The sequence below is a fragment of the Bos indicus x Bos taurus genome, chromosome 10 (genome assembly GCF_003369695.1).
Source record: "Bos indicus x Bos taurus breed Angus x Brahman F1 hybrid chromosome 10, Bos_hybrid_MaternalHap_v2.0, whole genome shotgun sequence".
In the NCBI taxonomy this organism is placed as follows: Eukaryota; Metazoa; Chordata; class Mammalia; order Artiodactyla; family Bovidae; genus Bos; species Bos indicus x Bos taurus.
In genome coordinates, this window is record NC_040085.1 from 8,818,122 (window position 1) to 8,844,994 (window position 26,873).

At 42.2% G+C, this 26,873-nt stretch overlaps 1 protein-coding gene and 1 non-coding gene across 2 annotated transcripts; both read right to left on the reverse strand.

The window, feature by feature from the left end:
* Positions 1-1,381: 1,381 nt before the first annotated feature.
* On the reverse strand, positions 1,382-19,062 carry LOC113899297. Its single transcript, XM_027552747.1, has 3 exons — positions 18,585-19,062; positions 3,714-3,915; positions 1,382-1,440 (listed from the first exon to the last, which is right to left on the reverse strand). Exons 1-3 carry the CDS (start codon positions 18,978-18,980, stop codon positions 1,382-1,384), a joined length of 657 nt encoding a protein of 218 aa, XP_027408548.1. The 5' UTR covers positions 18,981-19,062.
* A 4,339-nt stretch (positions 19,063-23,401) lies between these two features.
* Positions 23,402-23,473, reverse strand: TRNAC-GCA. Its single transcript has one exon. It is a non-coding gene; the product is annotated as a tRNA-Cys (tRNA).
* Positions 23,474-26,873: the final 3,400 nt, after the last annotated feature.

Here is a 26,873-nt window from a genome sequence, read left to right on the forward strand (position 1 = left end):
CTGTCCCATCAGGACTCTTTGAAAACACCATCTGCGTTAGCTCTCAAATTGCATGGAAACTAGGGGAGCAGGGCTGGGGCGGGGGATAAAGCAAATATGGCTCCAGTTCTTGGGCACTGAGGGGCACACATTTCCAGGGATCTTGCTTGCAACTCTCTGGAGCTATGGTTCCTGTCAACCGAGGGGCAAATGGTCTCAGCTGCAATTTCAGTGAACAGCATTAAGGAATTTTGCAGCTGGGGAGGTCCTTTGGAATGGTCCTGTGGTTTCAACTTTTATTTTAGCAGATGTTTTCACTCTTTTCCAACAAGAGCTGTATGAGCTCCTTCTAATTTTTATTTATTTTTATCTTGGGGCTATGCTGCGCAGCATATGGGATCTCAGTTCCCCCAACCAGTGATAGGACCTGTGCCCCCTGCCCTGAGAGCACAAAGTCTTAATCACCAGTCCACTAGGGAAGTCCCATGAGCTCCTTGTTAATGCCTCACCTAAGACCCTCTCAGCCACACCTGTCTTCCCGGTCTTGCCATTTGTTTCACTCTAGCACAAGCCAATGGCAACCCCCACCGCACCCCCAAACTTCTGGCCTCAGGGTACAGGAGTGTCAGACACTCCATGGGGTGAACCTTTGCCCAGTAAGGGGCAGGGTTGGCTGGTGAATTTCTTTCTCTTCCTCTTTCTGAGTGGACTATCCTAAGCCTCACACAGTTTCTTTGAAGAAAGTCCCACAAGATTGAGCATCAGGGGAGATGTGTGGGGGCCAGCCAAGCCCTTCGCCCTCTCCCACGTCTCTTTCTCACCCGGCTTTTCCCTCAGGTCTGCTTCTTTGGCATCGCATTCCCCCATAAAGTGTTGGCACATACACTTCTGCCTCAAGATCTGCTTGTTTGGAAACCGGAGATAAGATAACACTTGAGAAGGATGTTCAGTGTATAAAACAGAAGGGAGGCCACTCTCAGTGAAGAGAAACAGGGCCCCAGGTGTCATCTGTTTTTTTTCCCCCTGCCAGCTCCAAGGCAATGATCGAGGCTCCCTCACAAGGCTCCCCAAAGCCTTTGATCTCATTCATTTCTGCCATCCTGCTACTGAGGACACGAAGCCTGAAGTTGCACAGAGAGTTAGAAGCAAAGATGGGACTAGACTCTAGGCTTCTCACTCCAAATCTGGTGAAACGGATCCTCATCTTTCTATCAAGATTACATAAGGACTTCTGAAAATATTTCTTTTCCCAAAACATCTTCCTACACTACTCTGCCTCCCCCGAAGGCTTCCCCCACTCGGTTTTATTGAGAAATAACTGACATACATCACTGCGCACATTCAGGCACGCAGCATGATGGCTTGATTTAAGCATATTATGAAATGATTACAACAGGTTCAGCTAATATTCATCATCTCTCAGGAAGGCTTTGAAGTCCCCTGTTAGACTGTAGCCACCATCTGGGAGGCACAAGACATGGAGTTCCAAACTCAGAAGCTGGAACACAGGAGGGCAGACAGAGAGGAAATGGGGCAGGGAAGGCGCAGTGATGCTGGGGGAAAGGCAGTCGGGAAAGGCCTGATGCAGGGACATCTGCTGTGGGAAACAGGGGTTACGGCACAAGGACAGACCCCTGGGGAACAGGGACCTCAGGAGATGGAGACTGGCTTTCTCTACCAGCTGGTGTCACCTGTTGGACACACTCCCCCAGGCAGAAGTCATCCTCAAGGAAGCTTGAAGGGTGACCACACTGGGGGAAGAGACAGAAGGAGGTTGTTACCTCCAATTATTTTCATTAAAAATTTTTTTAATATAATTGCTTTATAATTTTGTGTTAGTTTCTGCTGTACAGTGAAGTGAATCAACTATATGTACATATATACCCCCCGCCTCTTTGACCTCTCTCCCACCCCCTCTTCGGACCCCTCTAGATCATCACAAGTCACTGAGCTGGGCTTCCTGTGCTTTATAGCAGATTCCCACGAGTTACCTATTTTACACGTGGGAACGTATATATGTCCATCCTAATCTCCCACTTCGTCCCACTCTCTCCTTCCCTCACTGTGTCCACATGTCCTCCCTACGTCTGCATCTCTATCCCTGCAAATAGTTTCACCTGTACCATTTTTCTAGATTCCACATATATGTGTTAATAATACAATATCTGTTTTTCTCTTTCTGACTGACTTCACTCTGTATGACTAACTCTATGGGCTTCCCAGGCGGTTCGGTGGTAAAGAATCCGCAGGTTCAATTCCTGGGTTGGGAAGATCCCCTGGGGTGGAAATGGCTACCCATTCCAGTATTTTTGCCTGGAGAATCTCACTGACTGAAGAGCTGGGTGGGCTACAGTCCATGGGGACGAGACTGCGCGCATGTGACAGACGCTAGGGCCATCTCATTAAGATTCGTGTGGCTGTGACCGCTAGAAACACCTGGGGCCAGGTCAAAGGCGAAAAGCGATTCTATATTATAGGGGCACGGGCATCTTAAGGAATCTAGGTACCAGGGTGCGTCTGGGCCTTGGGGAACAGACGAGACCAGGACCTGGACTCAGAGAATCCCGGAAGCCACCTCCCTCCAACTCTGCTTCTGTTCCATCCCTTTCTCTCTCTCTGAAACTGGCTCTCCCTGTGTCCTAGGGAGCATCAGCATCAAATGGCCTCAGCCAGCAACTTCCAAGTTCACTTCGCTTCCATCCAGGAGGCAAGCAGAGTCAGCCTGGACTCTTCTGGGCCCAATGCTGAGCTCTCATGCAGGTTCTGGTTGGACCAGCTTGAGGCAGGTGCCTCCCCTGGGCCCATCAGTGAGGGCAGATGCTCTAGAATCACAGCTGCTCCCTCTCTGGCCAGGCAGGCCAGGGAAGAAGCGGGTGGTTCATTACCTTGGGCTTCAACAAAAGCCCTAAAATAAGAGTCTGTGCTCCTCCACGCCTTAATGAAAGAGAGCGTTCTTTTCTACATTTGTTGTAAACTCAAACCTTGTCTGGAAGTCTGCCTCCCCGTTGGAGCCCAGGGCTGAATTATTCTCAGCCTCCCCACTGCCGCATACCCCCCAACCCCGCATCTACCACTGAAAGCTGGGCGAAGCTCAGAGTGGGTACCCCCACTGAGAGGGTACCAGGGCCTGCCACTGTCCACATCCTGGCTCTTATGTGAACATTAGTAAAGTTTACTTAAGTTTCATCTTAGACTTATTTTATAAAACAGGTCAGTGGGCTCAAAAGTCTTCCTTCAAAAGAATTTCTAAGGACATGCTCCTGAGCCTATGGTGGAAAAGGCTGACGTGAGCTTCTAAAACCAGAATTCATGTGGTGCTTCCTGCTTTGGGAGTCCATGGGTTCAATGCCAGAAAGGAACTCAGGTCCTTTCTTTCACTCTTATCAACTACTGACAGCATCTATTGTACAACTGGTATGGGCTAGGCCCTGGTGCCTCCCTTCTACCATCACCAACCCCGACAAGCAGTGATTGTCTTTATGTCACCACAGTTTTGTATTTTCTTAAATTTCATATAGATGGAACCAACTAGCTTTTTCTATCCAGATTTTTCCACTTAGTATGATGCTTTTGAGATTCAGTATTTTGGTACATTTCAAGAGTTCAGTTCTTTTTATTACAAAGTAGAATGCTATTGTCTGGATGTACCATGGTTTGTTAATCCATTTGAGGGGCATTTGAGTTGTTTCCACTTTGGGGCTACTGTGATAAAGCTGCTAAGAACATTCACATACAAGTCTTTGTGTGGACCGATATCTTATTTCTCTTAGGTAAACACCTAGGAATGGGATTGCTGGCTCCAATGGTAATTGTCCCTTTAGCTTTATAAGAAACAGCAGAGTCTTCCCTGGCAGTCCAGCATTGGCTTAGCCTTCCAGTGCAGGGGGTGTGGGTTCGATCCCTGGTCATGGAGCTAGGATCCCACATGCCTCGCAGCTAGGAAACCGAGACATAAAACAGAAGCAATACTGTAGCAAATTCAATAAAGACTTTGAAAATATTCCACATTAAAAACAAAAATCTTAAAAAGAAAAACTGCAAACTGGAAACAGAAATACCATTTCAAATGATCTTTAATCTTAAAAAACTTCAGATGCTTAGCTTAGCATGTATGCATCCTCAGTCGCTAAGTCATGTTCTACTCTTTTTGAATCCATGGACTGTAACCCTTCAGGCTCTGTCCATGGAATTCTCCAGGCAAGAATACTAGAAAGGATTGCCATTTGCTACTCCAGGGGATCTTCCCGACCCAGAGATCAAACCCATGTCTCTTGTGCCCCCACACTGACAGGCAGATTCTTCACCACTACGCCACCTGGCCACCTGGGAAACCCACTGTGCCTAGCAGTAGGACTCAAAAAAGACTACCTTCTGGACAACAGCAGAGGCATGACAGTATCATCCTGATGACAAATCAAGTTGTACGTTTCGCTCCCGTGGCCTGGAGTTTGCTCACCCCTGCGATGTGAGAGCGAAGTTCTAAACTGGGCCATTCACCCCCAGCCTATGTCTCATCTTCCCCTGCCTTTCCATCATCTTCCTGTGTGGGGCTCTGGCCCGAGTGCCACATGCTGAGGTAGGTACAGGCCGTCTATACATAATGTATATATTGTCTGGGAATTAAGTTTCCACCCAAAGCAAAAAGCCCTAGCTGCCTGACTTTAAATTAACTATTCATTAGTTTGGCTACAGTATCCTCCATCAAACAATGGGCAAGTCATAAGGCTGAATAGACCCAGCAGACAAAGTGGGATCCCTTTTCCTAGCTGGATGTCTAACCAGAGCCAATTCTCAGTTACCCAATCAGTCAATAAGCATTTGCTGAACTGTATCGGAATAGTGCACATGGAACCGATATTTCTCGCAACCTTACAGTTCTTGCCCACCCACTCTGGGTACTGCCATTACTTTTTGACAGATGATCCAACAGAAACTTGAAGATGTGATGCGAGGTTACCCAGCAGAAGCCAGGATGAATTCCAGGTCTTCCTGCTTTGCCATCCCTTCCCTGGGTAACCCGTAAGGTAGTTGGGTTTGGGGTCGGGGTAGGGAGACGAGGCTAAAATGCACGAAACAAGACAATCCAATTTTTTCCCCAGGGCATTCCTAAAAAAAATTGACCACTGCATAAAAGTATCTTTTCCCCATAAAACGTAGTTTGAGTTCGGAATTTGTTCCTGATTAAGGCTCTGACATAAATTAAATGATGAAAATGTAAAATGAAAATAAGTAAGGTTATTACAAACAAATCTTTATAATAACTTGTTAGTAAAACCCTGTTCAGTCCTTATGAAACAGGCACAGAGCCATTGTAGACCTTAATTACACAAGGAGCCCTCTTCCACTGCAAATTTTCTTGTGTAACAAGAAAAACTTTATGTCTTTAATATGATTTAAAACTAATATGCTAGAAATGGTGAGCAGTGAACATATAGTTAGAAATGCTTTTATTAATGTTTAGAACAGCACTGGGAGAAAAATGCCAACTGCTTTGCCCTCTTTATAAAAGCTGGACTAACATTTTGTATGGATCTTATTTCTCTTTTGTCAAGTTCTTACTCTCCATGGACAGGGTCCACAGATGGGCATCAGGGGACTTTGCACCACCTGAAATTTATGCAACATGTTTTGAGGATACATATACATTGCAGAGCCTCTAGCTTTCATCAGATCCTCACAAGCCTCTGTGATAGAGCCACAAATTTGAATCACTTATTTCTTAGTGTTTTTTCTATTCTAAGCAGTGGCATTAAAATTATTCCACTGACTTTAGGACCTTGCTGAGTTGGAATCATTCTTTTAAAAAGCAGCCTGGGAACTTCCCTGGTGGTTCAGTGGTTAAGAAACCACTTTCCAATACAGGGGATGTGGGTTCGACCCCTGGGTCAGGAAGATCCTCTGGAGAAGGGCATGGCAACCCACTCCTGTATTCTTGCCAGGAAAATCCCATGAACAGAGGAGCTTGGCAGGCTACATGGGGTTGCAAAGAATCGAACATGACCGAAATGACTTAACACCCACATGCCACAAGTAGAGAGCCCACGTGCCACAATGAAAGATCCTGCTTGCTGCAACAAAAACCTGAGGCAGTCAAATAAATAAATATTTAAAAATAAAAAGTAGCCTGGATCCTCTTGGTGGTGTGATGGGCTTGATTCCTAGAAGGGCGCCCTCCCTATAAAACAACTGGATCGTGGGGAAAAAAATTTTTTTAATGCATTGCTGGGTATGCAGATAGTGAAGGAAATCATCGTTTCCTCACCACTAAAATTAAACAAACAAAAATCATGGACCTCAGACTGGAGGAAGGAGCACTGATTAGAAAGCAAAGATTGGGCAGCCCTAAGGGCAAATGCCCATTTTAGCTGCTTCTGGGAAGCTTGCCCTTGGGCCAGTGGCAACATAAGGGATCTGCCTCAGGATTCCACCTTAGCTCAGTTTAAGGGATCGTCTTTTGTTACTGCCTCCACCTCTATGGATTTCCCGGGTGGCTCAGACACCCGGTAAATCGTCTGCCTACAATGCGGGAGACCCGCGTTCGATCCCTGGGTCGGGAAGATCCTCTGGCGAAGGAAATGGCAACCCACTTCAGTACGCTTGCCTGGAAAATCCCATGGACGGAGGAGCGTGGTAGGCCCATGGGGTCGAAAGGAGTCGGACACGACTGAGCGACTTCACTTCCACTTTCCACCTCGGAGATTTCCTCTGCCTCACTGAGGAGAAGCGGAAACTACATTTCCCAGAACCCTCTGCTTCCCAGAATCCTCTGCCCTGTAGGGATCCAATAGAGGCTGCGCGGAAGAGGCCGTTGGTAGAGATTCCGAAGTCATGTGCGAGGGAGAGGGCACAGTTCTCCAAGGGATTTGCAGACTCGTAAGCGGACAAGAGTTCATGGTAGCTTCAGGATGTGCTTCTTGAGGCTCACCTGCAACATGCTGCAGCCTGAGGGGGTGGGGGTGGGGGTGGGGGTGGGGGTGGGGGTCGCTTCCCAGAGGCTCTTGAGATTAGGGTGGTTCTTTCCCAGAGGTTCTTGAGATTAGAGTGGCCTTCAGGCAAGCCACAGTCGTGGGTGCTACAGACTGAAGTTGCAGTTGAAGGTTCCCTTACCTTTGCTTCCCCAAGGCTTCCAAGGGTTATATAAACCTCTGATTTCCAAGGCTTCCAAGGCTTATATAAACCTCTGATTTCCTGTATCCAAAACTGAGATGCTTGGCATGCCAACTATCACTTTATTCTCTCTTGTTCCAAATTCACTTTTCAATACCTGTTCTGTGATCATGGACGAGCCTGATGTTAAGGTTTTCAGTAGATGGCACTGGAAAGACACTGGAGGAGGAAAAGGTTCTCCTGCTGGTACTGGTGCTGTACGTTGGTGGGTAGTATGGATGGGAGCGATTCGGGTGGTGCGCTGCCCACACACACACACCCAGAACACACAATCTCTCAGTGACCTCCCAGCTCCTGCTTGGTCTGGTGATCACCTCCCACTGCGCTCAGACAGTGGATTGCAGGCCTCCCTCCTACAGTGGAGCTAAATTCCCTCTGCACACCTGCATGCCTGACCACCTGCGCCCTGGGCACTGCTCACCTGTGCTTCACTGGGTTGCTTCTTGGCTTTCCAGACATTGAGGACAGGCTCTGGCCCAGGCTACCTTTCAAACTTCTCTGCCATACAGTGGTCTGCAACCACATCTTCTCCAGTGCGGTCTGAACCCCAGCTTTGGGAAGGTAGCTCCCCTTCATAGTTTGTCCTTCCTTAGGTACTTTCTCTCAGCACTATATTCCTTTTTTTTTTTTTTTTAAATATGGTCCTATTTTATTTTGCTTATATGTTTTTAATATTTTATATATTTATTTGGCTGTGCCAGGTCTTAGTTATGGCACGCAGGATATTTTATTTTCGTTAATGGCATGTGGGATTGTTGCAGCAAAAAGGAAAACAGAGGAATGAGTTTTTCTCTTTCCCTTTCCTGAGAGCAAAGAAGATAAAGAGAACAGCGAGCAGGCCTGAACATTCCCAGTTTTTTTTTTCACTTAACTGCTCCTAACTCTGAATGTCTGTAACTAAGTTTGCTTTTCTGCCCTCTAACTCTGCAGGAGCTACAATTCACATTTTTTCCTCTGTTGCTGTTCAGTCGCTCAGTCATGTCTGACTTTGAGACCCCGTGGATTGCAGCACGTCAGGCTTCTCTGTCCTTCACCATCTCCTGGAGTTTGTTCAAACTCATGTCCATTGAGTGAGTGATACCATCCAACCATCTCGTCCTCTGTCATCCTCTTTTCCTCCTGCCTTCAATCTTTCCCAGCATCAGGGTCTTTTCAAATGAGTCAGTTCTTCACATCAGATAGTCAGAATATTGGAGCTTCAGCTTTAGCATCAGTCCTTCCAATCAAGATTCAGGGTTGATTTCCTTTAGGATTGACTGGTTTGATATCTCAAGAGTCTTCTCCAACACTACAGTTTGAAAGCATCAGTTCTTTGACACTCAGACTTCTTTACAGTCCAACTCTCACATCCATACATGACTACTGGAAAAACCATAGCGTTGACTATATGGACCTTTGTCAGAAAAGCAATGTCTCTGCTTTTTAATATAGTGTCTGTGTTTGTCATAGCTTTTCTTCCAACAAGTAAGCATCTTTTAATTTCATGACTGCAGTCACCGTCGACAGTGGTTTTAGAGCCCAAGAAAATAAAATCTGTCACTGTTTTCCCATCTATCTGCCACGAAGTGATGGAACCAGATACCATGATCTTAGTTTTTTGAATGTTGAGTTTTAACAAGCTTTTTCACTCTCACATTCATCAAGAGGCTCTTTAGTTCCTCTTTGCTTTCTGCCATAAGGGTGGTACCATCTGCATATCTGAGGTTGCTGATATTTTTCCCAGCAATCTTGGTTCCAGCTTGTGCTTTATCCAGCCCAACAGTTTGCATGATGTACTCTTCACATAAGTTAAATAAGCAGGGTGACAATACAGCCTTGACATACTCCTTTTCCAATTTTGAACCAGTCTGTTGTTCCATGGTCGATTCTAACCATTGCTTCTTGACCTGCACACAGGTTTCTCAGGAGGCAGGTAAGGTGTTCTGGTATTCCCAACTCTTTAAGAATTTTTCCTTTGACTCTATGCTAAATACATTCCCTATCTGGTATTTACCCTTACAACACCCTTCCCCTTGTAGTTACACATCAGAAAGAAGGCCACAGAGACACGGAATTGCCAGACTCAATTACTGTGTTACTGACACCAGCCTGTGACTGTCTTTGAAATAATGCAAGAGGAAGAAATCAAGATGCTATCATCTTTGTTCCTTGTCACTGATTCCTGACAGCCAGCCCTTGCCTTATGTAAGCCCCTAGACTCCTCATGGAGGGGTCAGTTCTTGAGGCCTGAGCCTACGCTGTTCCCCTCTCCACCCGCTGAGGACTAAAGCCACCTTTCTATTTCCTCCAAACTCTCCGTATTTTTTTGTTCAACTTTGGTGGCCAGAAAAGGCCAAGATTTTGGCCAGCAACAGGATCTTTAGTTGTGACATGCCAACTCTTAGTTGCGGTTTATGGGATTTAGTTCCCTGACCAGGGATGGAACCTGGGCTCTGTGCATTGGGAGTGCGGAGTCCTAGCCACTAGACCACCAGGGGAGTCTCTGCATTATAGTTATTTTTATATCTTATAGTTACTCTTTTATCTTAGCTTAGTAATTCTTGATATTAAACATACTCTGTTTAAATCACTGTGTGGTTTCCATTTTCTGATTGGACAAAGGTGGATACACTTGGAATTCATAGAGTATTTGGCTTCTGTTTTCCCAAGAAGAGCCTGACTAATAGAGGCTAACCATAGCCCTGGGTCTGTAGGCATCTTGGCACTGAGCAGAAGCAAATGCATTCTTCTCTGGGGTTTACTTTCCTGCTTAGGTCCTTAAGACTCATCTGTTCATGTAACAGATTTGTTGAGCACCTGTTATGTATCAGTCATTGTTCCAGATGATGGGGCTATACTAGTGAACAGAAGAAAAACCCTACTTTATATTTTCACAGAAATATATCATCAAATATAGAAGGAAATATGCTACCATGAATAGAAGACAAAATAGAACACATTTATCAATAGATCTCTATGGTTTTAAGATATTGCAATTTTCAGATAGAAGAAGATATAAATAACTAGAAGGGAAATGTTTAAAGAAATAAAAGATGGGGACTTCCTTGGTGGTCCGGTGGTTAAGAATCCACCTGCCAATGTAGGGGACATGGGTTTGATCCCTGGTTCAGGAAGATTCCACATGCTGCAGGGCAACTAAGCCCACGTACCACCAACTACTGAAGCCGGTGAGCTCTAGAGCCCGTGCTTCACAACAGTGAGAAGCTGGTGCACCTCAGGTGAGAGCAGCCCCTGCTCACCGCGACAAGAGAGAGCCCACGTGAGCAGCAAAGACCCAGCACAGCCAAAAATAGACAATCCCATTGCTTTCCTCATGGGAAAACCTTCTGGCAATTTCTCACACTGTTAAGTAGAGCTACTACATAACTTAGATATACAGGTATATAACCAAGAGAAAAGAAAATATATATTCACACAAAAACAGGTACATAAATGTTCATGGCAGCATTATTCATAATACTCCCAAAGTAGTAACAATCCAAATGTCCATCAACTGGTAAATGAATAAACACAATATGGTAGACCCATATAATGGAATATCATTCAGCCACAAGAAAGAACAAAGTAATGATATTTGCTAAAATATGGATGAAAATTGGAAACATTTTGCTAGATGAAAAAAACAGTTATAGAAGGTTTTATATATATATGTATATATATATATAGTATGATTCCATTCATATGAATTGTCTCCAATAGGCAAATCCAAAGAGAAAGAAACTAGATTAGTGATTTTTGGGAGACAAGGGTAGAAGGAAACTGGCAGTTATTGCTAATGAGTATAGAGTTTCTTTTCAGGGTGATAGAATTTTTCAAGAATTCATGGTAATTATTTCACAACTTCTGTGAATGTGAATTGTACACTTTCAAAGGGTGAATCTTACTATTTGCAAATTATATCCCAGTAGAGCTGTTATTTTTTTAAATGAGCAAGGCAAAGAGACTATTGAAAATGACGAGACGCATCTGAAAAGAGAGCAAATAGAACTTAACAAATTAGTTGTTGAGATTAAAAACTCAATAGACAGACTAAATAACAGATTATACATAGCTGGACAATGAATTAATGAACTGGAAGATAGATCTGAGAAAATTACCAGAATGCAGTGCAGTGTTCTTGCCTAGAGAATCCCAGGGACGGGGAAGCCTGGTAGGCTGCCGTCAATGGGGTTGCACAGAGTCGGACACGACTGAAGCGACTTAGCAGCAGCAGCAGCAGCAGTGCAGAGAGTCAAGAAGATGAGAAATATCAGTGAGAGGTTAAGGGAAGAACAGATGGAATGAGAAGGTCTAAAATATATCCAACCAGAATCCCAGAAGGAGAGAATAGAGAGAATAAAGAAGCAATGTTTGAAAAGCTAATGGCTAAGAATTTCCAGATCTGATAAAAGACACCAACACGTGGACAGGAGAAAAAGAACATGCATCCAGCAGGTTAAAAAAAGACACACACATGGACACATTGTAGAGAAACCACAGAGCATTAGAGGCAACAATGTTAAAAGCAGCTAGAGGGAAAAGAAAAACTGCCTACAAAGAAACAACAAATCAGACAGTAACAGTAACAGCGAATCTAAAAGGCAGAAAGATAACTTCGAAGTACACAGAGAAAATAACTGCTAACCCAGAAAACAGTAAAATAAACTATTTATTTAAATAAACAGTGAAATAGCAGTTAAAATAACTGCAAAACACTGCTAATGAAAGATGGTGATGACACGTAATGTGTGGGGTTGAAAAGGACAGGCACAGATACTGGCCAATAATAATTTATAGGTGGGGAAGGAGAGGAAGGCTGGTAAGAGGAGGAAGAGTGCTGGGAGTTCTTCTTGGAAAGGTTCAGGTATTGATCACTTAGGCTTTGTTAAACATACCTGGTAAAATTTCAAGAGTAATTACTAAAAACAGAGATAGTATAACCGCCACACCAGTAGAGGAGAAAACAGAGTAAGAAAACAAAGTCAGTTTAGGGGGGAAAAATGGAGAGATTCAGAAAAGGAGAACAAATGAAAAATAAATGTTAAGATGGTAGAAATATTTTCTGTAATGACATGTATGGCCCTCCCCTGGTGGTCCAGCGGTTGGGAATCTGCCTACTAACGCAGGGGACACAGTGTTCCATCCCCGCTCAGAGAAGATTCCACATGCCCCCAGAGCAACTAAGCCTGCGCACCACAACTACTGCCCCCCGCCACCCCAGCCCTGCTCTGGAGCCCTTAAGCCAAAACTACTGAAGCCCACGTGCTCTAGAGCCTGCCTGTGCTCCGCAACAAAAGAAGCCCCGGAGGAGTGCACCCACTGCAACTAGAGAATAGCCCCTGCTCTCCACAACTAGAGAAAGCCCTTGCACAGCAACGAAGAGCCAGCGCAGCCAATTAAAAAGAAAAAAAAAAAAAAAGAGTGACCACAAGTATGAAAGGGACAAACAATTAAAGGAGCTCAGATCTAGATTTTTAAAAAATCTAGACACACCTAAAATTAAAAGACAGAGAAAGGATGAACGGAAAATGATGAACAAAAGCAAAAGCTAATTAAAAGAAAGCTGGTGTGATTATATTGATATTACATAAAATAGACTATAAAGCAAAAATGTATTTATCAGTTTAATGATAAAAGGTTTAATCCATCAGGAAAATATAATGGTTCTAAAGTTGTGGGTGCCTACTAAAATGTACAGAACTATGGATAGAAATTGACTAATCCACTAACATAGTGGGAGATTTCAATACAGAGCTCTCAATTATTAATGGGTCAAAAAAGATTGGAATAACACAATCAACCAGCTTGATTTAGTGGATATTTATAAATCACTCTACATCCAACAATCAATGAATAGACATTCTTTTCCAGTGCACATGGAACATTTCCAAAAATTGACTATATAAAAGGCCATAAAGCCGGTCTCAACAAATTTCAAAGAATTTGATTCACATAAATCACATTTTATGACCTATGATCATGGATAGAGCTTATGCAATTAAATTAAAAGTCTTTAACAGAAAGATAAATGACAGCGTCCTCTAAGTTTTAAAAATTAGAAAGTACATTTCTATATAATTTATGAGTCAAGTAAGATATAATAGAAATTAAAAGTTGTATAGAAACAACTATATGATACATGATGAAAATTGTAAATATCAAACCTGGTGGGTGTAGCAAAAATGGTAATTACAGGGAAATTTATTGCTTTAGATATTTACTTTAAAAAAGGCTGAAAATTAATGAGCTAGCTTTCACTCTAAGAGAGAGAGAAAAAAAAAACCCAATAGAATAAACACAAAGAAAGTTTAAGAGTAGATATAAAGATAAGAGCAAAAATTTATGAAATGAAACAAATAGACAATAGAGATGATCAACAAGCCATGGCCAGATAAAATAGGCAAACTTTTGGTAAGATTCATTTCGAAAGAGGGTTGTAAGTAGCATGCATAAACAAGTAGTAATAGGAACAGAGAACTGAAGAAAGCTGCAAATACAGAAGAGATTAAACAGATAAGTGAGCATACTATAAAGGACATTACATCAGTGAATTTAAAAACTTATTAAAAAGGGAAACATTTCTAGAAAAATACAACTTATCAAAGCTGTTACAAGAAAGCTCGAGTTTCCAACAGTATTAAGGAAATTAAATCAGTTTCAATGTCTTAAAAAAAATAACAAACAAACAAAAAAAACAAGCCTTGCCATTTTTCAGGCAATTCCTAGCAGATTTTCACAGAACAAATGATTCTAATTTCACACAAAGAATATCAAATAAAAGCACTGCTCCTCACCTCATATGAGGTTAGTATAACCTTGAAATAAAATCAATCAAGAACTGATTGATTTTAAAAGAAAATTCAGATTGAAAATTTTCAGATTGTAAAAGAAAATTCAGACAAGAATCCCTCACGAACATAGATGGAAATATTATAAACAAACTACTAGCAAATCAAGTCCAACAGCTTATATTAAGGGCAATTCATCATAACTAATCTGGATTTATCCCAAGAATATTTGGATCATTTAACATTAAAGGCCATAACTTTAATTCATCACATTAATGGGTTAAAGGAGAAGTTGTATGATTATCTAAATAGATGTAGTAAAGGCAGTCAGTAAAAGTTAACATCCATTCTTGTTTAAAAAAAAAAAACTCTTAGAAAAGCAGGAATAAAACAAAACTTCCTAACATTAAAATGTAATATATTTTAAAAAAGCCTACAGGAGGGAGTTCCCTGACAGTCCAGTGGTTAGGACTCCAAGCTACCACTGCAGGGGACACAGGTTTGATTGCTGGTCAGGGAACTAAGATCCCACATACCACATAGTATGGCCAAAAAGCAAAAAAAAAAAAAAAAAAAGAAGAAGAAGAAAAAGAAGACAATAGTCATCATTTATAATGGCGAATCATTGAAAGCATCATTCCTTTAAGAGTAGAATGAAACAGAAGTGTCTGCTATCGCCGCTTCTGCTCCACAAGGCAGGGGCAAGACAGACAGGAGAAAGAAGGAAACAACACTGTCATTATTTGCAGCTAACATAATTGTATATGTAGAAAACCCTCAAAGAATCTGTGGATAAATTACTACAACTGATCAGAGAGTTTACCAAACCAAACTTGTTAAATACAATTCACCAAAGTTGCTAAATATAGAAACTGATACACACACATATATTTCCAGATTAAGATCTTAAGCTTAAAATAAGAAAAAGACAAACCAGTTAAAAATGCGCAAGATGTGAATAGGCACTTTATGAAAAAGGAAACATAAGTCGCCCACTTAAATTAAAATATGCTTGACCTCACTGACAGCCATGAAAATACAAGTCAACGCCATGATAAGAACTGATTTTCCAGGCTTCCCTGATGGCTCAGGGGTGAAGAGTCCGCCTGCCAATGCAGAAGACGTGTGTTTGATCCCTGATCTGGGACGATCCCACAGGCCACACAGCAGCTAAGCCTGTGGGCCACACGACTGAGCCTGTTCTCTAGAACCCGGGAACTACAACTACCGAAGCCATGCGTCCTAGATCCTGTGCCCTACGACAAGAGAAGCCCAACCGTGACTAGAGAGTAGCCCTCACTCGTTGCAACTAAAGGAAAGCCTGCACAGCAACAAAGATCCAGCACAGCCGATAACTGCATTGGCAATAATTAAGAAATTAGTAACACCAAGTACTGGTGAAGATGAAAATCAGTGGAACCTTTTATATACAACAAATGGAGTGTAAATTGGTACAACTCTGAAAGACACTTTGGTTATATGCATTTTGTAAAATTGAACTAGACATATTACAAAGAAATTCTTAAATATGCATAAAAATATTCACTGCTGTATTGTCAAGATGGCAAAACATTGGAGGCTATGAAATGTCCATTGACAGGAGAATGGGTAAATGGATAAATAAATAGCTGTCTCTTCCCACAGCGAATCAACTCCAGCTATACACGTAATATGGTCAAGTAAATGTATGGAAAAGGCAAGTTGCAGAAAACTACATAAAATCATGATGCCACTTTTATAAAGCTCAAATGAGCAAATTAGACAATATTCCATTTAGGGATGCATACAGAAATGATAAAACCTTTTTAAGAAACCAAGAAAATGGTCAACATAAAATTCAAGCCAGTATTATCTCTGGTGAGGCAGGATAAGATAGGAAAAAGGCATACAGATGGATGGATGCGTGATAGGTAATGTTCTAGTTCTTAAGTTGGATGGTGCGTTTCCAGGTGTTTATTTTCTGTTGCACTTATTATTTCCATATATCATTATAGCAAATCAGATCAGATCAGATCAGTCGCTCAGTCGTGTCCAACTCTTTGCGACCCCATGAATCGCAGCACGCCAGGCCTCCCTGTCCATCACCAACTCCCGGAGTTCACTCAGACTCACGTCCATCGAGTCAGTGATGCCATCCAGCCATCTCATCCTCTGTCGTCCCCTTCTCCTCCTGCCCCCAATCCCTCCCAGCATCAGAATCTTTTCTAATAAGTCAACTCTTCGCATGAGGTGGCCAAATACTTTGTATTAAATATTTGTAACATGGCCTGTAGTTTCCTATTCTTACCACTATGTGGCATGCTAGTCTGCCAGTAAACTTTTGTAACTTCTGAATGGGAAAGTGAAAGTGTTTGTCAGTGGTGTCCTGACTCTTTGCAACCCCATGGACTGTAGCCCACCAGGTTCCTCTTGTCTGGGGAATTCTCCAGGCAAGAATACTGGAGTGGTTAGCCATTCCCTTCTCCAGGGGGTCTTCCCAACCCAGGGATCAAACCTGGGTCTCCTGCATTGCAGGGAAATTCTTTACCTGAATGCGAAAGGCTAGTGAAAATAAAACCCTACTTAATGACACAGTTTTCGCAGCACGCAATTTCCTCTATAGAAACACATGCAAAATGTCAAACAGAAAAAAAAAAAAAAAAAACAGAAAAAAAAAAATGTCAAACAGGGTTTTTTGTTCTGAGTGTTCACATGCACAACCAGAGCAGCTCAGGTGCACATTACTTTGACCTGGAGCTTGCTTGCACCTATGTGGCCAGGTTTTGTTTTTCCTTCCTTTTTGCCTGTGTAGCCATTTTTGCAAACTTAAAAGTGTACCTTCTTAAATGTTAATTTTTATTTCTCAGAACTTTCCAATATTTCTCAAGGTGTTCATTTCTGAATTAACAAATAGAGCGTAAGGTTGGTTATTTGGCTTCCCTCTTGGCAATGGGGCTTCCCTGGTGGCTGAGTGGTAAGGAATCTGCTTGCTAATATAGGAGATGCAATTCAATCCCTGGGTTAGGAAGAATCTGGAGCAGAAAATGGCAACACTCCACTATTCTTGCCTGGGCAATCCCATGGACAGAGGAGCCTGGTGGGCTACAGTCCATGGGGTCGCAAAAGAAAAACGACAAGCTGGTAATTGACACATCTAACTTCCCCTTCTAATATTTATTGAATAGGAGTTGTTTTGTAGCATTAGCATTAGAACCACTGTTTTAATGAACGTCTGGGTGACACTGTTATATACAGGGATATTTTAAAATCAGTAACAGTGTTAAAATAGAGACTCAATATTCATGACACTCATCAAAATCACTCACAGGAATTCTGCTGTCAAATTCCACCAGTCACAGGAAGTGATTGACAAAAGTTGGTAGGTATTTGTTTTAGCAGCCAGTGTTATGCCACCCAGAGGCAACTACACAAAGTCTTCAGCCACCCACTTCCTTTTTCATGCTCTAGACCTGCTCCTTGCACTCTATCAGCCACCAGCCACATGTGGCAATTGAGGTCTTTTAACAAGATGTGCCCTAAGTATAAAATATATACTGAATTTTGAGGACTTAATATGAAAAAAAAAACTCAGTAATTTTAATAATGATTACTTGTTGAGATGATAATACTTTTTGATGCCAAAAGCTCAGCTTCTCTGTATACTGGTGCCAAATCAAATCTTGCAGACAGTTTCGGGTGAAGCAGAAAAGGAGAACTCTATTGCTTTGCCAGGCAAAGGGGGACACAGTGGGCTAAAGCCCTCAAACCATGTGTCCTCACTTGGGGAAGACAGTGAGAAGTTTTATATCAATTGATTGTATGTATTTCTTGATGGGACACATTGTATCCCTTGTCCAAAGGGTGCTCTTGACTGTTTCTCCTCGTCTTGCATCCCTTCTCTTCCCTAAATAACAGCTGCTTGAATCTGACTGGAACTCAGGGGAGGTCATGGAGGCTGAATGAAGGCTATTTCCTAAAATCAAAGAAATGGGGGACACAAAGTGCTGTGCCCAGGAGACACACAGAGCCCTGCTCAGTATTATTTTGGATATGTTAGGGAAAATAAAATCTATTATTAAAATTACTCTCATCTGTTTCTTTTTACCTTTTTTATTGGACACTAGAACATTTAAAATTACATAATGCGGCTCGCATGTGCGGCTCACGTTTTATTTCTATTGGACAGCACTGCTCCAAATGTTACAATACTCGTGCTCCCTACATACCAGGGCCGGCTTCATGGGTGTGTGGCCAGTGCACTCGAATAGGGGCGTCCCATGTTGGGAAGTGCCTTGCATTTCACTTAATGCTCTGCTGTCACTGCCTTGATAACCTTAATTGTACCTTACTGCTGTCACTTCAGTCGTTTCTGACCCTTTGTGACCCTGTAGCCTGCCAGCTCTCGGTCTTTGGGATCCTCTAGACAAGAATACTGGACTGGGTTGCCATGCCCTCCTCTGACTGTATCTTAGAATTTTACATTTCAGAAGGAAGTCTCCTAGAACAATGGAGCATGCACCAGGGGCTAGAAGCCCTGGTTCCTGCGCCATCCTGCCTTCCGCGGCCTCCGTGTCTGTGGCCCTGCTGCCCCCTTCCGACCCCGGCTGGGTTCTGGGCGCGCGGTGAGAAGGGGCAGGGCTCTAACTGTGGCCATCCCTTCCCCTGCCTGGCTGCTCAGGGTCACCCACTCACCCGGGTCCAGGGGCGAGAGCTGGACCGATGCGAGGGTCTCCATACCATTGGGAGTCGCTTTTCTGCCCCGGTGTGGGCGGCGGGCCCTGGGGAAGGAGAGACACCTGACCTGAAATCGCTAGGCTTCGCCCGGCGAGGGCGCGGCGCCGCGGTCAGCAGTTGGCAGGAGCCGGACCCAGCAGCCCGGCGCCGGCCTTCTTCGCTGCCTGCCTGCGGGAGGGATGCGCCCTGCGGGGCCGTCCTGGAGAGAGTGTCCACTGGCCCCTGGAGCGCCGCGTACTCCGGCTCTGAGCTTGGGGGTGGATTGGGAGGGCTCCTTTGCTCTTTATAATCTTCCTCTGTCTCTCTAGCGTTTGCCTCTTCTGGACAGTTCAAGACACCCCCGGAGCAAATCATAACTCACAAATTGTGTGATTTCTGTATTGTGTAATTCCGTGTGTGAATACTATGATATTTGTATTTAAACTGGCATTTAAAAGTAGAAAGGTGAAAGGTAAAACCCATGTTTATAATTTTAAATTTTAATTTACTTTATATTTTTAAATTAAAAACTTCAATTGTGGCAAAATACTCAACACAGAATTTACCATCTTAATCATTTTAATCAGCTCAGTAGCTTCAAGAATGTACATTGCCGTGCAACCAACACATCCATATTGCAGTGTGTGTCAGAAATTTGCTTCCTTGTTAAGACTAAATAATATTCCATTGTATGTGTATACCAAATTTTATTTATCTACTCATCCAGCAATAGCATTTGGGTTGCTTCCACTTTTCGCTGTTGTAAATAATGTTGCTATTAATTTTTCTGCATAAGTATCACTTTACCTTTGTTTTTGCTAAAATAAACAAAACTGCTTTTGTTTATTTAGACTCGGTACATACATCACTTTGCATACTTGTGAGTGCATTTGTAGGATAAATTCCTGAAAGTAAAATCATTGTGTCAAAGGAAATATGCCTTTTATGATTTGTTAAATATTGTCAAATTGCTGTCCACAGATGTTGAACCATTTTTCACAGCCTCACCAACTCTGTATGTTTTCAGAATTTTTGATCTTTCACAATGTGATAGATTGAAAATATTTCCATTAATAAGAATGAACAGAAACATGTGAAATATGTTTAAACCCATGAGTTTGTAGTAATACAATAAACTTCCCCTGAAACCCAAAATGTTTACTTTTGGAGGATGCTAGGGAAACAATTCATTATTTTGAAACCAGCAAACGAAAACAAAAAGAAAGAATGAAGAATGGCCTGCCTTGTCTATGTAAACTGTATGCCAGGATAGCTAACTAGTTAACAAGAGGAAGTGTCTTTTTATAAAAAATATTCTCATGCAAGCACTAAGGAAATGATAAAAGTAGGCAACAATCATCAATTGTTGGCAGAGATGGACATAAATGAGAAAGAGATGATTAGACATCCATCTATGCTTTATAACAGGAGACCACCATGCTGCCTCTCAACTGTTCTTGCCTAAACATTCAAAGCTGAATCTGATCAAGTCATCATATCTAACTGCCAACAAGTTACAGAAAATACAGGGATAGGAAGACTGTGTTAACATATCAAGGAAATGCAACCGGCAAAATTCAGACTGTAGGAAACTCTACAGAAACAGTGATAATTTCTTCAATGAATAAATTAAACAAAGAAAAAGGAAAAAAGGAGGGGAGGGATAGGAAATCTCTAAATTAAATTTAAGGTAGATAGCAACAAAATGCAACATATGGGTCCTATTCAGATACTGTTTCAAATGAAAAAAAGTGCTATCATTTACGAGGCAGTTGGGAATGTGAACCCTGATTGGATATTTAATGATGTTAAGGAAATAATTGTTGATTTTAAGATATTATGCTATGATGTTATTTTAGAATATGGTATTTTAGATATTTTAGATATTAGATAATATGGGACAATTTTTTAAGATTTATGGTATTATGGTTAGGTAAAAGAAGTCTTATATTTTAAAGCCATATACTAAAATAATTGTTGATGAAATTATAACAATGTCTGAGATTTGGTTCAAGATAATACAATGGGAATGTGTGTGGGATGGGGTATGGATGAACCATGCTTGATTATGAGCTTATGATCGCTGAATGATTCATACTCTACAATTCTCTCTTTTATGTTTGAAATTTTCCAAATAAAAAAGTTCATTAAAAAAAAAGTCAATGGGGTTGCAAAGTGTCGGACACAACTGATCAACTGAACTGAACTGAATCAGAAACAATGAGTACATATAGCTCTTTTTTTGAATTTTGATGTAAAAAGTCAACAGCTATAAGGGTCAACAGAAGGGTATTACAAAAAAAAAAAAAACACCTTCTTAATTATTCAATTCTTACATATATGGAAAAGTGTACAGCACAAGGACTCCTCACTAAGTAAATCCCCCCATGTATTAAAAAAGGTATTTGAGTGGGTTTTCTTTTTTTTTGGTAAACATATAGAAAACAAATGAATCCTACATCTAGGAGTTTAAACCTTAGCCCCTATCCACAGTGAACTCACGGTATGGAAAGGACAGACAGCAAAAACAGGCAAAAATAGGCCTCTACTTCCATGAGAAAGGGGATTTCAGTTAAGAAGCTGGTCTTATCAAGTAGGGCTTCCCTTGTGGCTCAGCTAATAAAGAATCCCCCTGCAATGCGGGAGACCTGGGTTCCATCCCTGGGTTGGGAAGATCCCCTGGAGAAGGGAAAGGCTACCCACTCCAGTATTCTGGCCTGGAGAATTCCATGGACTGTATGATCCATGGGGTCGCAAAGAGTTGGACACGATTTATCAAGAACTGAGACTACCCATGTCAACATGGCTCAACTGCTCTAGGAAATTCTTTTTTATTTTTTTACTTTAATCTTTATTTTACTGATGAGGAAACTGAGGTTCCAAGAACTTAGATAATTTATCAGAACCCATCATAGGAGGTTAATACATATTTCTTTAATGAAGGAAATGATGGAAAGAATGCCAATGCCGGGAGTGATTGATCGATCAGGGATTAAAAGCCAAGCTTTTCTGATTCCAAAGCCCAAGATTTCTCCATTAGATGATCTTCTTCCAATTCTAATTCCAACTGGAATATTTCTTCCAGTTCTAAGATAGCATGAAGGATTTACAAAATCACTGAATTCAAAAATCAGGAAATTCTTGTGTTTTTTTTTTTTTTTTGCTGTGCTGCACTGCATGCAGAATCTTAGTTTACCTGACTAGGGATTGATCCTGTGCCTCCTGCTGTGGAAGGACTGAGGCTTAACCACTGGAAGTGAAGTGAAGTCGCTCAGTCGTGTCCGACTCTTTTCGATCCCATAGACTGTAGCCTACCAGGCTCCTCCATCCATGGGATTTTCCAGGCAAGAGTACTGGAGTGTGTTGCCATTTCCTTCTCCAGAAGATCTTCCCCACCCAGGGACCGAACCCGGGTCTCCCGCATTGTAGGCAGACGCTTCACCATCTGAGCCACCAGGGAAGTCCACTGGACCACCAGGGAAATTCTTATCTAGGAGGATAAGTAGATTAATTGTTTGCTTGAAGAAATAAATTATCTGGGCAAATGGTTTCCTCATCTGGCACAGGACAGATGACTGTCAGGACCACAGACTGCTCACACAGGCCAAGAGCTCACATATATGGCCAAGTTTATTTAAGGAGACTTGCTTCAAGACCTCTGCTTCTCTATGTCTACGAATCCCAAGCTATCTTAAATGTCATAAACTGTGCCCAATCCCCATCAGTTTATTGCTTTGAAAAACCACCTTAAACCACTCGAGCCCAGGCCTCCAAATCCTGTAAACACCCTTTCTTGAAATCCTTTTAGTAACTACACCAAGTCTCTTTCAAGGTGTTATTCTCCCTTATTACAGTAAATATCAAATTAACTTAGACTTGCTTTGCTTGATCAACAGGATTTTCTGGTCTTCTTTTGAGGTGTTGGCAGCAGCCAAGAGTTCTCCTAAAAAATCTATGAACTTGAATGAGGAAAAGAAAAAACCTGACATTTTCAGAAACCTTTAGCTGAATGTATACAGTAAACTACAGTGACTTTTGTACCAGTAAAAACTACATGTATTCTTGGTCTGCATTATAGCTGTTGCATACATCTCAAAATATCATTTACACTCAACTCTGCTTTGAAATGAATGGTAGGGTCAGAATTGTGAAGGCATTCAGACTTTACCTTCCCTGCAAGCTAAGTCAGCTTGCTACAGTTTCCTGGATAAGGACCAAAGACACAAAACTTCTAGATCCCAGATGTAAGACTTCATTATTCATATTTAAAGGGGTAGGGAGGGTGTCAGCATGTCTGTGCAGTTTCCCTCAGCTCTAATTCCCATGAGGCAAAGCAGAGGGCCAGATGACTGGAGCACATGTAGTAGATTATGTTACATAAGAAGAATTTAGAACCAAGGCCCAGCAGTTCTTGAGAAAGCAGCAAATAAGCTACTCTGTTCCTTAAGTGTCTGGCTACTGAAACTGCTGACATCACAAGAGCAAACTCAGCTAGAATGTACAGGAACCCTCAGGACCCCTGATGACTAGCTCTCCTTCCATGTAGTTCTAGATCCTGTCATTAATGCTCCTTGTCATAAAGGAGCATTACTCCATCATCATTTTACTTTTATATTTAATATAATTGGGTTATGTGTGTGTGTGTGTGTGTGTGTGTGTGTGTGTGTGTGTGAAGTCGCTCAGTCATGTCCGACTCTTTGCAACCCCATGGACTTTAGCGCACCAGGTTCCTCTATCTGGGGAATTCTCCAGTCAAGAATACTGGAGTGGGTTGCCCTTTCCTTCTCCAGAGGATCTTCCCAACCCAGGGATCGAACCTGGGTCTCCTGCATTGCAGGCAGATGCTTTATCCTCTGAGCCACCAGGGAATCCCGATAATTGGGTTAAATGCATATAAATACATTACTCTGAGAAGGGGCTGGTAGGCTTTTTCCTTTGTTTCTCTTTGGCCGTGCCCTGCGGCATGTGAAATCTTGGTTCCTTGACCAGGGATCAAACCCATGCCCCCTGCATTAGAAGTGCAGAGTCCTAAGCACTGAATGGCCAGGGAAGTCCCAGGGGTTGGCAGGCTTAACTAGGCTGCCAAAGGGGCCCATGGTACAAATAAGGTCAAGAAACTGAAGATTTAAAAAAATATTTTTACCAATAAGTGAGGATATAAAAATAAATTTTTCTACAACTCCATTACTCAGGAAAATCTTTTTGGAGCTCATCTTATCTAGAAGGCAGAGTGGGAGGATCCCTGGCACCAAATCCAGGGCACTAGAGTTTGACTTTCAGTTGTATGAATCCCAATCTTCCACATTTGTAACATGAGATGCTTGTTACCTAACTCACTGGCTCACTCAGAGAGTGAGAGGTAATTGTCACATGGTGCTGGTCAGAGGGTAAACTGAATACATTTTTCTCGAGAGTAATTTGGCTATATGTACTCAAAAATATTAAAATCCTTGGAGTTAGTAATTTCATTACTAGAAATTTACTATTAGGACATAATCAGATATATAGACAAAAATGTAAGTAAAAAGATGTTCACAGCAGTGTTATTTAAAGAGTTTGTAAATATCTGGAATGTCCAACAATTAGGGTGTGGCTATAGCAAATGTGGCACATCTATACTGATAAATGCAGTCATTATGAATTGTTACAGCTAAACGTTTGGCACCATTAGAAAATCCCCGTGATTTTATGTTACATGAAAAAGAAAAGATCTAAAAGTTTCTGGGGATTTCCCTGACAGTCCAGGGGTTAAGACTCTGTTTCCAGTGCAAGGGGCATGGGTTTGATCTCTGGTCTGTGGGGTCTGGTAAGATCCCACATGCCACATGGCATGATTGAATAAATAAAAAAAAACAATAACTCTGTAGTACTTCTCAATTTTGTTTAAATGACCTCTGTCTGTACACAGGCTCGGAAAAAAATAGTTAGAAATTTACTGAAAATGTTACTAGTGGTGTAATATATACATACTTGACATTTTAAGATTTACATTTAAAAACATTTCCTAGTATTCCTCAATAAGCACTTGATGCTTTGTAATAAGAGACACAAATTATTTTAAAAAGCAGCGAAAATTGAGCTTACTTACGTGGAATGCTTTGGCAATCATTTTGTGCTTCACAGTTGTGAAATGTTACTAGTGTTTTTCTGGGGCTTTAGAAGCATGGGCTGGATTCCTATTTAAATCAATACATTTGACTTCAGGGAAGGTAAATTGGTCAGTGGGCGCCCCGTTCTGTGCAGGCGGGCTCCCTCTGTTCACTTCTTCTCCCTCCCCCTGCAGCCCAGCAGCTGTGAGACTTGCTCAGCTCTAAGCCCTGTTTGTTTTTCTTCTCCCTCTCCATCCGCCACCCAGGCCTCCTTCCTCTGGAACAAGTCTGTCTGGTCTTGTCTCCTAGGCTGAATCATGCCTCAGAAATGGAAAATGCCTCAAGGCCAGGGCCTCTTTTTGTTAAAAATCAGGGGCCCATCTTTGAGTGTGACATCAATGTGCAATAAGGAGAGTTTCGCTGCAGATTCCGGGTTAGAGGTCTGCATGGGTGGTGCCATTTTTAGGCCTTCTGATTCTGAGACTTGATAGAATGCTAAAATCATATGGCCAGACACACATGAGGAAAAAGCCGCCTCTATGGCTTGACTTGAGGGCATCCTGTGGTCTCCCTTACCCCAGAGATCTCTGGTGCCAGCTTATTCTCCTCCACTCTTGACATCTCCACCACAGGAGAAGGCTCCTGGTAAAATATACATGGATCATCTGGGGCAGCAACATATCCTGATAGTAAGAGTGAGGCAGCCTTAGTTAGATTTGGATCCCAGCTCCATTACTGCTTGATGTCTCTGAGCCTGGGTCTCCCCATCTATAAGTGGTGACAAAAAGCTCTTACATATACCAACATGTGACAGGCACACATCTAAGTGTGTTTATTGTATTAACCCATTTGATCTATGGAACAACCTCATTTAGGTACATGCTGTTATCATGTCCATCTTACAGATGAGGAAACTGAAGCCAGGTGGTTAATTAACTTCGAGGCTAATAGAATTAGCACTAAGTTGAACCCAGACAGTATGGTTGCAGAGTCTATGTTTTTAAGGAACATATTTGGGAGCCTCACTGTAAGATGGAACAATAATGACTCTGGTTTATTAGGAGCTTACTTAGTGCCAGGCACTGTACTAAAGAGTATATTACAGAAATTTCTCATTAGTTCCTCCCACAGCCTGGATGAGGTAGGGACTATTGTTACATGCTAACCCCCAACCTGGCAGGACAGCCTACTATATACAAGGCCCTCTGATAAGGGCTTGGCCTTCGGGGTAGCTACGTCATAGAACTAAGTTGTGTCCATAAATAACCGTAGAATCAGAGCTTGACAGAGCTAGCAGAGAGCTGAGTTAAACTGGTGACAAGAACTGATTTGCTTTGATTTTTTTTCCCATAGGGTTTGGGGATGCAACGAGATAGTGATAACAATAGCCAACACTTAATGAGTTACTTGCTGTGTGTGTGTGTGTCGGTGTGTGTGTTTTTCTACGTGTCTCTGTGTGTTTATTTCATTCAACCCTCACAACAACGAGAAACAAGCACTATTATTCTCCCATTTCACAATAAGAAAATGGAGTGAAGAAGTCAATAAGTAACTTGTCTAGCAAGCGGTGGACCTTGGATGTTAAACTGCACGCTCTCTTGTCACCTGGGTTATAGAAAATGGTTAAGAAACCTAGGAAGTGGGGGCTGGGTTAGGCAAATTGGAACGTGTTGTAGACCATTAAGTGCTAGACAGACATGAGTTATCATTAGAAAGAGATAAGGGTCCCAGGAAAGGTATAAAGTGGTACAGAGCTCAGGGCAAACAAAGATGATCTCTAGGATGAGACAGCACTTGCTTTGGAAATGGACCTGTGTTCTTGGCAGGAGTGAGGAATGTCCAAGGTGTGTGGGGGGTGGCCAGGTGGGGAACAGTTTCCGCTAGCATTCCCCCATTAGCAACGAATGGATGATCAGATTAACTCATTGGCATCTAGGCTCAGGCAAAGTGATCAGGACCATAGAAAGCCTTGGGGACCTCTAGCTGAGATCCTAGTTGCAGAGAACAGGCTGGATGAGAGCCACTCAGAGTGGGGATAAAGAGGGAACAGAAGGCTGGTAGCAGGGTCAGGGGGTGGCATCCAAATCCTGACATTCTGCCACACTCTAGTTATGAGGCCATGAGCAAGTTACGCAATACCGCGATCTTAGTTTCTTCACCTGAAGAATGAGGATGGTAA

Coding starts and splice junctions, on each gene's coding strand:
- LOC113899297 (XM_027552747.1), bottom strand. CDS start 18,980: ATGATTTGCTCCGGGGGTGTCTTGAACTGTCCAGAAGAGGCAAACGCT. Junction 3,916..18,584: donor GCTCTCGCCCCTGGACCCGG/GTGAGTGGGTGA, acceptor TCGGTTTCCTAG/CTGCGAGGCATGTGGGATCC. Junction 1,441..3,713: donor ATCGGTCCACACAAAGACTT/GTATGTGAATGT, acceptor TGTGCCTCCCAG/ATGGTGGCTACAGTCTAACA.